This window comes from Candoia aspera, chromosome 1 (assembly GCF_035149785.1).
Source record: "Candoia aspera isolate rCanAsp1 chromosome 1, rCanAsp1.hap2, whole genome shotgun sequence".
In the NCBI taxonomy this organism is placed as follows: domain Eukaryota; kingdom Metazoa; phylum Chordata; class Lepidosauria; order Squamata; family Boidae; genus Candoia; species Candoia aspera.
This window is the reverse complement of record NC_086153.1, coordinates 187,134,479-187,149,463: the sequence shown is the minus strand read 5'-3', so window position 1 is coordinate 187,149,463 and position 14,985 is coordinate 187,134,479. Positions and strand designations below refer to the sequence as shown.

The 14,985-nt window shown below is 39.6% G+C and overlaps 1 protein-coding gene across 2 annotated transcripts in view; it reads right to left on the bottom strand.

Moving 5' to 3' along the window:
- The window catches only part of PDE1A (phosphodiesterase 1A), a 150,594-nt gene that overhangs the window by 99,705 nt on the left and 35,904 nt on the right, over window positions 1–14,985 (bottom strand). Inside the window, exon 1 of one of the 2 annotated variants that reach the window (XM_063318105.1) lies at window positions 5,317–5,789. The exons of the other annotated variant lie outside the window; for it this stretch is intronic. Within the exon in view, the coding sequence (XP_063174175.1) occupies window positions 5,317–5,369 (53 nt within the window). The 5' untranslated portion in view covers window positions 5,370–5,789. Of the gene's footprint in view, window positions 1–5,316; window positions 5,790–14,985 lie in introns of those variants that run through there. 2 annotated transcript variants of the gene reach the window in all.

Genomic DNA, 14,985 nt, shown 5'->3' with positions numbered 1-14,985 from the left:
TGAAGTTAACTTTAGCTAAATAACTTTAGTTACACGCCTTGCCTGCAAGAAAAACCAATCAAGCTAAGACGCAACTAAAATCATGTGGGCACTGGTTCAATTCTTGGCTAATTTGTAATTGTAAGTCTTCTTTTTAAAACTGACCTTTCAGACAAGAGGTAAAGTCCATGTAAGGGCATTATGTTTTTATTTGAAAAAAACAGTGTTTTGTTGTGGTGGTGGCTTGCTTTGGGCTTGTTTGTGTGTGCATGAAAATACATTCCAGAATATTGTTCAAGATGTCTATCCACTTCAAAGCAAGTAGATTTTATTATATTAAAATAGAATAAAGCTAACAAAATAAACATTTTACATACATCACAGCATGTAAAATAATGCAAAAGACTTTATTAGTTTTATTCTGTTTTAATAAAATAAAAATCTACTTGTTTTGAGGTGGATAAACATCTTGATAAAATGCAGTTTCCTGGAGTCGAGGCTATTACGCTTAATCTTTTGACCAGAGGTACAGCCAACTAATAAGCTAATCAGCAGGATTAGGCAGATAATTTATATTATGGGTTTTGTTCTAGTGTCTAGGATGCAAGTTTCTATTTCAAATGTTTACTAAGAAGTGAAGCAAAGTTGGGGCAGCTCTGTCATAAGTGAGCCTGAAACAAAATTCTGGAGCAACAGTTGCAAGAAACAACTGCTCTGCAGTGATGATGCAAAAATGATTTCTAATCAGTGTGGTTCAATGTATACTCTAGAAATTCTTAAAATTGTAATTCTCAAAGCAGCCAGGAAATGTGTTGGGACTTAATAGAAACAAATGTGATTTAGGTTCCATTAAAAGAAGCACCATCTCCAGATCACAGGAAGTAATCGTTCGGTGCTGGAAGACTGTCTCCAGTTCTACATGTCATATTTTAAGATGGATGCTATAAGCTACAGCATATTAAGACATGGAAAACTGGGACAATAAGATATTTTATGTAGGGGGAGTTTAATGACTTCAACGATCATTGGCTTCCAACATCTGAAGGACTAGCCTTACCATGGAGATTTGTTCACCGTTGCTTCATATGTCATAATAACCATTTTGGGAAACAGTTTTTGGCAAAATGTTAAGTTCTAAATGGTACAATGGTTCAACAGTGAAATCAGCTGGTTATGGTAGAGCTCTGAAGATTTCACATGGAACATGAGGCTAGATTAGGTGATATTCTACAATCCCATGAAATTAGCAAGGACCATAGCAAAATCAAAGGGAAATAATTATATTGTTTATTGTGCAAATCAATGAAAATCTTATTTAAATTTGTGTTTGTGTTTGATTTGAATTGTCAGTTTGATTTATATTTGCAATTCAATTTAAAAAGCTGAGTTTAGTTAATTTTAATCATTGATTTGAATAATCAAATAATAACTTGATCAAATCACCTTTGAATTAAATTGTCAAGTTGATTCAAAATGTAAAACACTACTATTTATAGTTTTTTTTAATAAAATAAAACAGGGCAATACATTTCTAACATCATTGTTCATTTTCAGGGGTATTACTATTTTTATTCTGCAACTCTTCCAAAGGAAAAATAAGTTCCTTTCTTTCCCCACAATTGCTTTCTGAGAGTTGCACCACTGCCACAGAACCATGCCAGGAATGGCTGAAGAATATGAATTCAATGAGTGACTTTAATAAGCCATTCCTTCCATATACCACTACCAGTCTAATCTACATTTTTTTTAAAAAATGACATCAAACTCAAAACACAGGGTAAAATTGTAGAAAAAACAACCAGGAAACTTGTGAAATTAAGAAATACAGCAGAACCCATAAAAACACTTCATATTGGGATGCTTGACTAAATAAACATAAATATTTGTTAGGTATAGGAAATACATTGGAAAGGATACCAGATGGGCATTTTAGGGAGAAGACATGGCATGGTTTGAATGCCAGAAGCATGAAATCCCTCTCACCATCAAGCTAACATTGGCTGCAGCTGAAATAGATGGAAGTAGATTCTCCTTAGAATGCTCAGCAATTAGACAGGCATTTGCAATATTTGATGTTTCCATGTTTGGGATATCAGTAGGGATTTTTTTGCTCAGTTATATTTAGGAAAGTGAATGTAAATGACAGATTTTTTTCCCACATGGCTAATCCTGAACCTTTGCTGAATTTCTGGGGAAAAAATGGACATTCTAGAGGATCTCTCCTTTAGGAGAACCACTGACCTGTCACTAACTTGCAGGAAGATTCCAGGGCAGAAGACATTAAAGAAATCAAAGAGATGTTCAGTGCTTGTTGGTCAAGCAGGATCAAGCCATTGACCCTATGGCAAAGATTCTGATAATAGTCATATTGATACTGATATCAATACTTTGATATTGACTGAAATAAGGGCATCTTCTCTCCAGAGGATCCCATTTTCTGAAGCAGGGAGAAGGATGACTTGTCTCACAGAATTCCACTGCTGAAAGCATTTCCATCAATGGAATAAAAGTCTAAGAATCTACACGTTGTTTCCTGGTATTTTTATTTACTGTATTTGAACATTAACCATGAGCTACCTTAGAAGGAAGTGAATTCACAGAGGTGGGATATAAATAAAACTGACAATAACAGGAACCTTGATGACTCTGAATCTAAGCTATCATTTTCCCTTAAAATGATGCAAAATGTCAAAAAAAACCAAAACCCAAAAAACAAATAAGTGTTCCTAATTGGATGTAAGATGATGAACATTTTACTAAATTTCAAGTCATATCTCCATGTCATTATCTCTGTGGAAGAATGCGGCTTGAAGATGTTTTTCCCCATGGTTTATTTAATAACAAATTATATTGATACTCTCATACTTTAGAAAATATTCCATACCTGCTGGAAATGTGATTGTATACATTTCTACTCAGAAGTAATTTCATTCAATCCAATAAAGAGGTACAGAAGATCTCAAGAATGAGATTGAAAGGAATGTCTACTACAAATTTACACTGTCACTTACTTGGAAGGAAATATTTCTATGCCTAAATTATAAATTTTAGGGCATCATCAAATAAATTACATTATTTTTTTCTCTACTACAGCAGATCTAAAAAAAACCCATCACATGATAATCAAAGTATGAAATACATAAAACTCTAGATGCTGAAAATGAAGCAGCAGCATCACAACCCTTGGCTCCCTTCACATATAAACATACTTGGTTAGGTGGGAATTAATACTGGCTAGTTTAGAGTGCACAGCCTAGAAAATGTTGGGTTCAAATCCTTGCTTAAACATGACTCTCACTGGCAATCTTAGACCAGTCATTTTGGCTGTGTTTGCATAACTGGCTGAAATCTAAACCTACCATGTTGTGCAAACCCAGCCTGTGCTATTCGTTTAGCTTTCATTATATTGTGTGGTTAAATGAAATGAACAAAATTGAATGCAGCCAAGTTTAGGTAGCCATGGATAGGCAACTCTCTGTATCATCACGCAATGTTGCCATAAGAATTAAAGGAAGGGGAAAGAAAACCTTATATAATATCCTGAGTTTATTCACAGAAAGGTAGAATAATAGCACACCAGTGCTATACAAAAGGATTCTTCATGCATTTCAAGGGAGATGGCAGCTGCCTTCATGCAGTGTTCTTCTCCTACTTTAAACAAATTGACAAAAACATGGTAGGGAAACCTAGCCTATGAAGCTACTTAGAATAGAACCATTTTTATCTTTGAAATTTAACTTTTGGGCAAATACTCGAGTCTCTTCCAGATGCAACCTGTTCTTCCATGGACTAAGATAGTCTTTTATTTGTTGATCATACCAACATTTCAGGATCCAGGTTTCTTAGCTGTGATCTCATCCTTTGCAGAAGAATTTTAAAGAAGCCAGGAGAAGTAGCTGCAATTGTTCTTACATATGATGTACAGGTGTATGATATATGGTGCAGCTGTCATAGGACAGTAGCAATACTGAAGTGTAACTACTTTGAAAAACCATTTGGTCCAAAAACAGTCACAGGAAATTAAACTAAATGGCATGTGTTGGAATAAATATAATGGCATTTGCCATCAAATATATTAGATGATATATATGCAATACAAACACAATAGCTTTCAGAAGGGTTTTCTTGGTTGCTTCAAAGGTCAAATATATTCAGAGTATCTACTGGATTTATCGGAAAATTATTGTATTTGGTATTTGGACTGGATTTATAGGAAAATTCTTAAGTTGGTCCTGATGAATGGTTGAAGTGATGATCACTCCCCAGGATGCAATATGGCATGCATCTATGCTGCATAAAGACACAATTCTACACACGTCTACCTAGAAGTAAATCCTATTACATTCCTAAGGCTGGATTTTAAGCCTTTTCCACTGGAACTCTAAGCAACCTAGAAAGCCAGTTTTGTCTAATGATTAAGATGCCGATCCAGGAGCAGGGAAACTTGAATTTTAGATCTGCTTTATGCACAAAAGCCAGCTGGGTGACCTTGGACCAATCACTCCCTCTGAGCCCAAGGAAGAAGGCAATGGCAAATAATTGCCAGGAGTCAAATTTGACTTGGGAAGGGAAGGGAGAAAGGAAGGCAACACAGCCATGTTAAAAATCACAGCCATGAAATCTTAGCAAAAGAGAACATCTTCATGATTTGGACTGAAATCTTACAAATGGTTCCTAGGGACTAAGATCCATTAGGATAAGTGGTATGTACAGTTCAATACATATCAATAGGACCATGCTACTGAGTAGCTGATTTTTTTTTTAAGCAAAACAGTTGCATTTAGTTTCCAAATCAAACATTCTATTAAGGCTACATTCTTAAGTGTATTTCCTAGAAGTAAGTCTGTTTGAACATTTGTATTTTACAAATTGCAAGGAAATGCCATGAATAAGTATTACATTTCTGGCCCACCATCCTAATCAGCTAAACTGAGTATGAGCAAAATAATGCACTGAGAATGCCTCTGAGCAATTGGAAGGCTTTAAAAACAGAAAATCATTTCCAGGGATTTTTTTCAAGTATCAAAATCCCAGCTCAAAGTCTGAGAGAAAGTTGATGATGTTTGGAAGTAGAAGGCTGCTGCTGTTTTAATTCCAAGCTTCTATCAGAAGTCTCCAAAAGTTTACTACAACTTGCATGAAAAAGTCCATCTCAAAACTCTGCTGGCACACACATACACATGCATGCTCACACAAACAAGCAGATAGTGCAAGTTAAACTTCAGATTCCTGCTCCTGAAAGCCTCTTGTTTGCTTTCATATTTGAAACCCAGGAAGTGTTGCGAAAAGTTCCGTTCAAAATAACTTCATGTCCAGAGGAACGAGAACACCACTTACCTAAAGATAGGTCTCTGAAGATGCTTTTTCCTAACTGTAACATAATCATCCATTTAAGTGTGGGGCAGGAATAGCCTCTTCCTGAAAAGAGTTCCCGAGAAAACCTGGGAGCAATCAGGAAACTTGTTCTTAGCTACTGTGCTGAAGAGACCACACCAAGGTTTTTTTCTGGTGCCAGGGAAAACCTCCCTCCGTGTGACAGTCCAGCAAAATGAGGCCATAGAGACCACATCCAGTCTGAGCAGCACCAAAACATGCAGGCTGTTATACAGACACCAGAGACAAGTTGAGCGAAGCAGAGAAGAGCCTCCTGGAAGGATTTTGGCTGCCTGAGGAAAATGCAAAACTTTTACCAGCTGTTAACCAAGTTTAAACACACAAAAAAACATGTGCTAGATTATTCCAGGCATGAGAACTCTTCTTAGACGCACTGGTCAAAGTCTTCAACTCGGAGGCTGTCTTGCTTTGTGAAACAAGACCAGTCCATTGGGAGGCTTCCCTTTCTTTCTTTCTTTTCTTTTTTTTTATCCTCCCCTTTCTTCAAAATAAAAGTTGTCCAGCTGTTTCAGAGCAAACCCCTGCAAGTGTTTTCTAAATGTTTCTGTGCTGTTGCAAGGGACTGTATACAAATTAACAGAGACGGATGGCTCTGATCTCCATTCCTGGCTTCACTTCAAGACATAGTTTCAATTATTTTACAGTCTGGCTATTATTCACTTTGGCTGATGGGTAACTGTAACTATGCACATTAAACCACCACTCATGATTTTTGGCACCAACACAACTTCATAGCCAATGGTTAGCTGAAGCACAATCTGATGTTTGCAGCTGGTGGGACCTTCATTACACTGCACGGAGCCATTATCCTTGAGTTAGAAAAACAAAAATGGAGTGGGCTTCTTTGTTGGCAAAGTCAAATCTCTCATTTCAATCTGGCCATGTAGCAAAGCATAGATCATGTGAGATTATTATTATTCCAAAATATTCACTTTCATGCAACTTTCTATAGCAGGGGTTACAAAATTATGGTTCTTCAACTACAGGTAATCTTCGTTTAGCACCTGCCTTGTTTAGCGACCATTCAGTTGATGGTGATGAAAAAGTAACTTTGCAACCAATCCTCACATTTACAACCTTCACAGGTGTGTAAAGCAAAGGCAAGCTGAAGGAAGATCATACACGGTTGCAGTTTCACTTAGTGACTGCCTCACTTAGCAACCACCTTGCTTAATGACCAAGTTGCCAGTCCCAATTGTGATCACTAAATGAGGACTACCTGGAAGAATTAAACTAGCATATCACAGAGAAGAGCTTCGTGTATCTCTCTTCCTGATCTGCTAGTTTACTATTTCTGGGTGTATCTGTATAGGGGACCATTCACAGGTAAAATCTCCCCTGTCATGTTGTACAATGTGTAGATTGTTTGTTCCCAGGTTCCAATCCTATGAATTGTGGGGTGGGGGGGACTGCAAAAAGAAGAGGCATTGTATATATTTTGCCCATATTTTTTAAAATATATTTCTTTAAAACAAAGATTTGTTCACATTAAGTGGGGTGTCTGGTTTGTTTGTCTGTTTGTTTGTTTGTTTGTTTATTTACTTTCTATCCTGCCTTTATTATTTTTTACAAATAACTCAAGGCAGCAAACATATCTAATACTCCTTCCTCCTCCTATTTTCCCCACAACAGCAACCCTGTGAGGTGAGTTGGGCTGAGAGAGAGCGACTGGCCCAAGGTCACCCAGCCGGCTTTCATGCCTAAGGCAGGATTAGAAAGTCTCCTGGTTTCTGGCCTGGTGCCTTAACCACTAGGCCAAACTATTACGTTGGCCATGCTTCAGCCTATCTCCCAGAGAGTAACCCTAAAATAAGAAGAAAGTCTTAAATTATGTGTCTTAAAAATCAGTGAAACTGTGATTGCAACCCAACAGGATTGGAAAGTTTTCCAAGAAAATGGCATTGAAGTCTCCCTGGCGAAACTTGATCTTTATGATAGGTGACCTATTATTTGAACCCAGCAAATATATCTGTGAGATACAGTAAACAACAGCTGAAAAGCCTGAACACGTAGCAAGTCACACTTTGATTGTGGAATGGTAATTTAATACTTCCCTCATCTAGGATTCTGAAAGTTCATGACTTCTGCCATGACTCCTGTGGCAGTGAGAAACAACAATTTTTCTTAAATGAGGCTGTAAGTTGCCCTGAAAACATCTTTGGGAAACATTTTAATAACCATCTACAGCAAACACCCACACTCCATTTCTCATGCTACTACACATGGTGAGGTGAGGGAGGCTGAAGGCAAAAAACAGTTTTTTAATCATGGTGCCCATAATCTGGAACAGCCTCCCACTAGAAGCTAGGCTGGCCACCTCAGTAATGGTTTCTGGAAATTGTGAAAACTGAATTGTTCTGGAGATCGTGCACCATCTGGAACTGCATGTACTAATTAGTTATTTATTACTGTGTATTATAATTGTTAGAGAGCCAGTTTGGCATAGTGGTTAAGGCACTGGGCTAGAAACCAGGAGACCAGGAGTGCTAGTCCCACCTTAGTCATGAAGCCAGCTGGGTAACTTTGGGCCAGTCACTCTCTCTCAGCCCTGGGAAGCAGGGAATGGCAAACTACCTCTGAAATCTTGCCAAGACAAATGCAGGGACTTGTCTAGGTAGTTGCCAGGAGCCAACACTGACTCAAAGCTCCCCATCCCCCTTAGATTTGGTAGCATCAATATTACTAGAAATAATAACAACCACCATAGGCCTTCACAAGAAACAAAACGAAGACTCAACTAATTCTGGTTACTCTTGGTTCTGATGGGCTTTTGAAGCCTGAACTTAGAATGGAAAGGCTCACTTCAGAGTCACTGGTTTAACCATTCAACTGGCCACCTGTTTAGGTCTGTCAGAATTTCTGGGGAGCATAGCCTTGGAGAAACTTCATTCCTTCTCCCTAAACTGGAACTTTCTCCAAATCTCTCTCCATAGCCTCCTCTCACTGTGGGGGTACACAGAAGATAATCCCCAGGAATGTAACCACTGCTCCTTATGGATTGTGCTGAACCACCTCACACTGGCCCTACAGTATTTTTGCCTGGCCTTCAGCAGATAGACCACTGGATCTATTTACAATAGCTGTTCTTGGCTTATATATAGTTGAGTATCAGCAAGCTGAGTATGCTAACTCAGAGTGATATTGATTACCTTCAAAGCCCTAAATTACTACAGATCCCAATTTGTGAAGAAGCATCTCTTCTGATATCAGCCTGCTTTGTTTTGTGATCTTTTGCTGAAGCTCTTCTCCAACTGCCTTCCTTACAAGAAATATGACGTGTAGCAACAATAGGAGGGCACCTTCTTGGTGATAACCTCCTCCCCTATTAAAGAGTTACACATTATTTTAATTTTAACCCCAATTTATAATTAGAACTTGAGAAATGTCTTCTTATTGTTGCAGCATCTTATCAAGCTTGACTGATTTCAGGGGTGAGACCTGGTTAGGATTTGGATGGAAGGCCAACGCTAATACAGCTGTAAACCTGGAAGGAAGCAACAGCAATCTGTTATTGCCAAGAATACAACATGGATGTGTCCATCAGGACATCAAGAGTTGAACTTGATTCAAAGGAGACTCCATCTTTTATTTTTTTAGTGTTAATATTATGGTTTTACCATAAATGTCTATTTTCTTGCCTACTTTAATTCCAGCTGAACAAAGAGGAACACAAAAAAGTAAAAAAAAAATGACGCTACCTATGAGATATTGCAGATCGTATCAATCAGTTCCTAATGGCTCTCTGTTCCCCCAAGAAAGTGGCATGGTATAAGAGTCTGAACTAAAATCAGCCATGCTCATAGAAGCCTATATCCTATACATATGCATACAAACTACCCTTCCCAGATATATCTCCTCCACTGCCCTGAAATTCCTCAATACTGTTATTAGAGGGACATAGAAATGCCATTTAGTTAAGGTATTTGCATGAAAAAAGGGCTCTGCCAATATGAAATATGCCTTTCTAGACTGAATTCCTTATTGAACTGATTCTCTTGACATAAAAATATGGAATTTGGCAGCCATGATCTTCTCTAGGAGTCAGTGAATTAGCCAAAATTCAGACCAATCAAGGAAGAATTACTGAAAACTGATACATGTATTATTTTGGCTCCAATATTGGACCAAGCAGAGCATATACAGTATTTCTGGGTGAATTGAGGGGAAAATTGTTTATGCTGGGCTTTTTGAGGAAGGCAATCCTTCATTGGTTTGGTGAGGGTACTGAATAGTGATTCCAAAATTATAAAGTTTTCCCTGCCCCATGAAAGCTTAGAGCAATAGCTGCTGGCAAAGCATAAGATGCAGGCTTAATTTTGCTTTGGAGTTAGAATGCTGGCAGTAAATCAGGGCTCGAAGAGGGCACCACCTAGTGAGTTCAACATGAAATGCTCTGCCTTTTGTTACTTCTTTGGGGTTGGGGGCTGGGGGCATGGAATGCACAGTGGCAAAAGCAGAAAGGATCCAGGCTTCAGACTATCTTTCCAAAAGCCAAAATGTGGAACAATGTTTCTCAACCTCAGCAAAGATGTGTGGACTTCAACTCCCAGATTTCCCCAGCCAGCATGGTTGAGTTGAAGTCCACACATCTTAAAGTTGCTGAGGTTGAGAAACACTGATGTAGCAAATTCAGTCTTTATTCTTCCTTCTTTATTCTCCTATGGTGAATAAAAATGTAAGAATGGGGACCCTTGTTTTGCTCTTCTAAAAGCAGTGATAAGGTTCACAATCCTTGCTGTTCATTTGTTGTGTTTGACATAAAGTATGTACAAGTTTCAGAGTCTTTCACCAACACTGGATGTGCAGGAGTTAAAGCCTTGCCCTGAACTTTTACAAAACCTGCAACAACAAAAATCCCTTCACTCTTTTTTCATACAAAAGGAAAAGAAAAAGGATTGGGGATGAGGAAGAAAAGGACAACTGACTGACTTCAACTGATATGGTTTGAAAATCAGTGACAGTGGCATGTAACCTTCACAGCTTTGCACAGCTTATCACTTTCACCACTGTGTTTTGTCTGGACACTGAATGGAGCTGCAGAGCCATCCAGCTAGCATTCCCCTTGCCGGTCCTGAGGTTTAAAAATCTTGATAAGAGGCTTGGCTCCTTCCAAAGGGGAAGCAGAGCTACAGCATCACCCTAAATCCTACAGCCTAGTTTCTCAAAGGTTTAAGCTATACAGCAGCTGAACTGGAAATAAATCATCTCCGTTCCTCAACACCGCTGATTGCAGGTGTACAGAACAGCTTTCAAGCTGGCACAGAATCCTCATGTGTAACTGCACAATATCATAGGTGTGAGTTTGGCATAACTCATCCTCCTTCTTCTGTTTTCTTCCGTAACATCTGAGCTGTTGACTTGTAAAACTTATTACTGCAACTTTAAAACAGCTTTAAAGCAAGATTGTCACACTCTAAGGTTGTTTTTAATTATGAGAAAATAGCACAGAAATTTTAGTCAGTCAAATGAACAAATTCATATAGTGCATAATTGATAGCAGGCACAAGGACTATTTATCACATGTATCCCCATGTTATATTACTTCTGAGTGCCCTGTCTTCTCTTCACTCATACTTCATTGTAAATTCATTTTGTCCCTATGGGTGTTTATCAGCTAAGAAACAAAGAAAGAAACCTGTCCAAAAAAGGTTGCCCAAGCTTACATTTAACTCCCAAATTCTGAAGCACACAAACGTGTAGGACCTCAATTTATGTCCTTGTCTTGACGTCAGCAAATGGAAAAAGACATTTTGAAGCTTAACCTAATGACTCTCCAAGCTTGCAAAATAGGAAACTACTGAACATAAACAATGATGACTCACTCAGGCACTAAGGAGACAGACGGAAGGAAGGAAGGAAGGAAGGAAGGAAGGAAGGAAGGAAGGAAGGAAGGAAGGAAGGAAGGAAGGAAGGAAGGAAGGAAGGAAGGAAAATCCTAACAGTCTACTGACCAGTTCCATTCCAGTGTTTGTGCAGTGAAGTTGTGAGCAAACAGTTGTAAAGGACTTTAAGCTCTGATTTCCCTTTGCACCTCCTGCCAATATTGAATGCTTACAGAAGGAATTGAATCTCCTCCTCTTTCTTCGTATACAGAACACACCTATGAGGTTGTGCCACAGGGCAGATTAGTTTTTTTGCAAAAACTTTCTTACCTCCATTGGCTGAAGCATGACATCCTCAATTTGGGCATTTCCAGTGTGGCTGCCTGTGATAGTAATACAATTCAGCTTCATTGAAAGCTGAGATCTATGCAGATTTAGAGCTGTTGGCTCATTATCTAAGCTAGCTATAGTTCTCTGGTCATCAGAAGGCAAATGGAGATGACCTTTCCCTAATCACTTCACTGTTGAAAAGGAAAGAAATGAGATCAATAAATCCAATCTCTTCATTTGTTTTTTTCTAGAGATTCTTTCAGCCCTGAAATACCATCTGATGGATTTATTCAGATAGCTCATATTGACCACCTTATAAACTCATTCATTTATTCACTCATTCACCTGATTTTATGCTACCTTCTCCCCATACTGAATGAGTGTTCAGTAGCTTACATTTATTTAATTTTATTTATTTTATATTATATGCATCTACTTTTCTGCCCATGTGGCATACATCTTTAAAACACACAGAGACACAAATAAAATACATTTAAAGTAAGTAAAACAATAAAATCTGGAGCCATCTTAATTATTATGCATTACCTTTATCATGCACAACCATATAGACAAAAGAATTTTTGCCTATATTTAAGGCAATTACAATAAATCTCCAAGTATTCAATACAGCTTTTTGCCACAGTGGATCTGATCATGTTTAGCTGATTCTCTTGATGGGCTTTTTTTCTGCTGACCTTAAATATACTCCCCATTCCTTCTAATTCATTTAGAACCATCAGTAACCAACAGTGGCAGCTGGCAGAGTTGATACTTGGTTTCTTATTGACCAGTGTGCTGGGCACTTACAAAATAACTGTTATCACTGAAGAAAGCCAAGATTATGGGATATCATTTGTAAAAGTAGTAGTAATAATATATTACATTTATATGCTGCCCAACTCCCAGCAACTCTGGGTGGTTTACAAGTAGTTTAAACATTAAAAACAGGAAAAACAAGAAACAAATAAACAAACAAAAAAAGGTAAAGATGACAGGATGACAAAATCAGATGGGAACAAAGGAAAACAATCTAGGTTAAAAGGAGGCTTCAGCTTCAATCATCTTCGCCAAAGGCCTGGTCTTCAGGGCCCTTCAAAACACCAATAGGGTGGGGGCCATTCAAATCCTGGGAAGGAACCTCATTCCAGAGGGCAGGTCCTGCTACTTCCAGGTTCCCAATAGATGGCATTTTATTTATTTATGTATTTATTTATTTATGTATTTATGTATTTATTTATTTATTTCCTGCCTTTATTCTTTTTATAAATAACTCAAGGCAGTGAACATACCTAATGCTCCTTCCTCTTCCTATTTTCCCCACCACAACCACCCTGTGAGGTGAGTTGGGCTGAGAGAAAGTGACTGGCCCAGGGTCACCCAGCAGGCTTTCATGCCTAAGGCAGGATTAGAACTCACAGTCTCCTGGTTTCTAGCCTGTTGCCTTAACCACTAGACCAAACTGGCATTGCTTAATTGAAGGTACCTGGAGCATGCCAAACCCTCTGTCCTGTTCAGACTATGAGACAGCCAGACAGAATTACAGAAGGAAGTTCTTTATTAACAACCAACTATTTACAGCAAAAAAGAGTCTTTATTAATAGGCAATATAATTCAGTCAAGTCCACCCAGGCAGTGGAGGAACACAGGGCAAGGCGACCAGGTCAAGAGTAGAAGGAGATTGTGGCAACACAGCAAGACAGAACTCAACTAACTCTCTCAGTGAAGCAGCAAGACCGGGCGTGGCTAGGGCTCATGGCAAGGTGGTAGCCTGAGGTTTGATTGCAGGATGTGGCATGGAGGTGAGGCTAGGCTTGGTGATGGAGGCTAGGCAAGACTCTGCTGGAGCAACAAGACAAGGCTCGGGTCTGGAGACAAGGCTGCACTTGGCTGGATCAGCAAGACAAGGCTTGGAACTGGAGGTAAGGCTGGACTTGGCTGGATTGGCAAGACAAGGCTTGGAACTGGAGGCAAGGCTGGATGTACCTGGAGGGGCAAGACAAGGCTTGGAACTAGAGGCACAACTGGGCTTGGCTGGAACGATGAGATGAGGCTTGGAATTGGATACAAGGCTGTACTCAGCTGGAATGGCAAGACAAGATGCAGAACTGGATGCAAGGCTGGACTCAGCTGGATCCAGGTGCGAAGGAGGTAGGTCCACATTGGTAGAGGGAGCTGGCACTGATTCCGTGTCGGCTACCAGCAAGGCTCTGTTTCATGGCGAGGATTCTCCTGTGAAAGCTGTTAGTGCAGTAGAACGGTTGTCTCCAGCAGTTTGCTCCTGGTGCTGGTGCTGGTGCCTTTTTATGCAATCCTTTTCATGCCATTTCTCCTCTTTAGCCAATCGGGCTGGCTTTTGCTTCATGGGCTTCTCTGCTCTCCTCTCTCATGCACTAATTGGGGGATACAAACCTCCTTCTGGATTCTGCCCAATCAGCATCTCTGAATTCTCCCGCTTTGCTGAGTCACTACTAGTTTCTATTACCCCAGATCTTTCCCGATAAGTTTTGTTTTCCCCTTCTGGCTCAAGATAAGTCATTTTCAAAGTCAGACTCAAACCTTACACCCTCCCCTCTCCAGATTGATACTATGATACTATGAGAGATAGGCAGTCCCTCAAGTAACCAGGGCCTATGCCATGAAGGGCTTTATTGGCAACAACCAGCACCTTGAATTGCACCTGGAAGCAAACTGTCAACCAATGCATCTCGTGAAGCAGAGGTATTACATGGCCATACTGAGGCACACCCATCACTGCCCATGCCACTGCATTCTGGACCAGTTGAAGCTTTTGGATGGTCTTCAAGGGCAGCTCCATGTATTTTGTAAACACATTTACACAAACAAACAAACATTTGTAAAAATGTCTGTGTGCTGGGTGACTTATGGCTTGAGGATTTTTGTGTGTAGTTCTCAAAATCACAGAAAACTGAGTATGACTGATACCAAAGACAGAGAAGATGCAGCCCAGAGCAAGCCAAGCTTGGCAAACAAATTTGGGCACACATCTTGGCAACAAAGCCCATTGGCTTCTTTCTGGATAAGTATACCCTACAATATGCCTTTCACAAAGTCAAGCAACTGATTGAGTGAAGTCAGTACTGTCTACCCAGGGAATCAATGGTCCTCTATAGTCAGAGAGGATAGGAATTGGAATCTGACAACAACTAGAAGGCCACCAGTTCTCCAATGGTAAATTTCCAGTCTTTCCCAGGACTACCAAGAGATGCCAGAAGACAATGGGAGAGTCCCAACAGAAGACTGCTACAGCACCGACATGAAAGGCTTAGGTTATTAATTAGCTTTTGTTGTTTATTCATTTAGTCGCTTCCGACTCTTTGTGACTTCATGGACCAGCCCATGCCAGAGCTTCCTGTCGGTCGTCAACACCCCCAGCTCCCCCAGGGACGAGTCCGTCACCTCTAGAATATCATCCATCCATCTTGCCCTTGGCCAGCCCCTC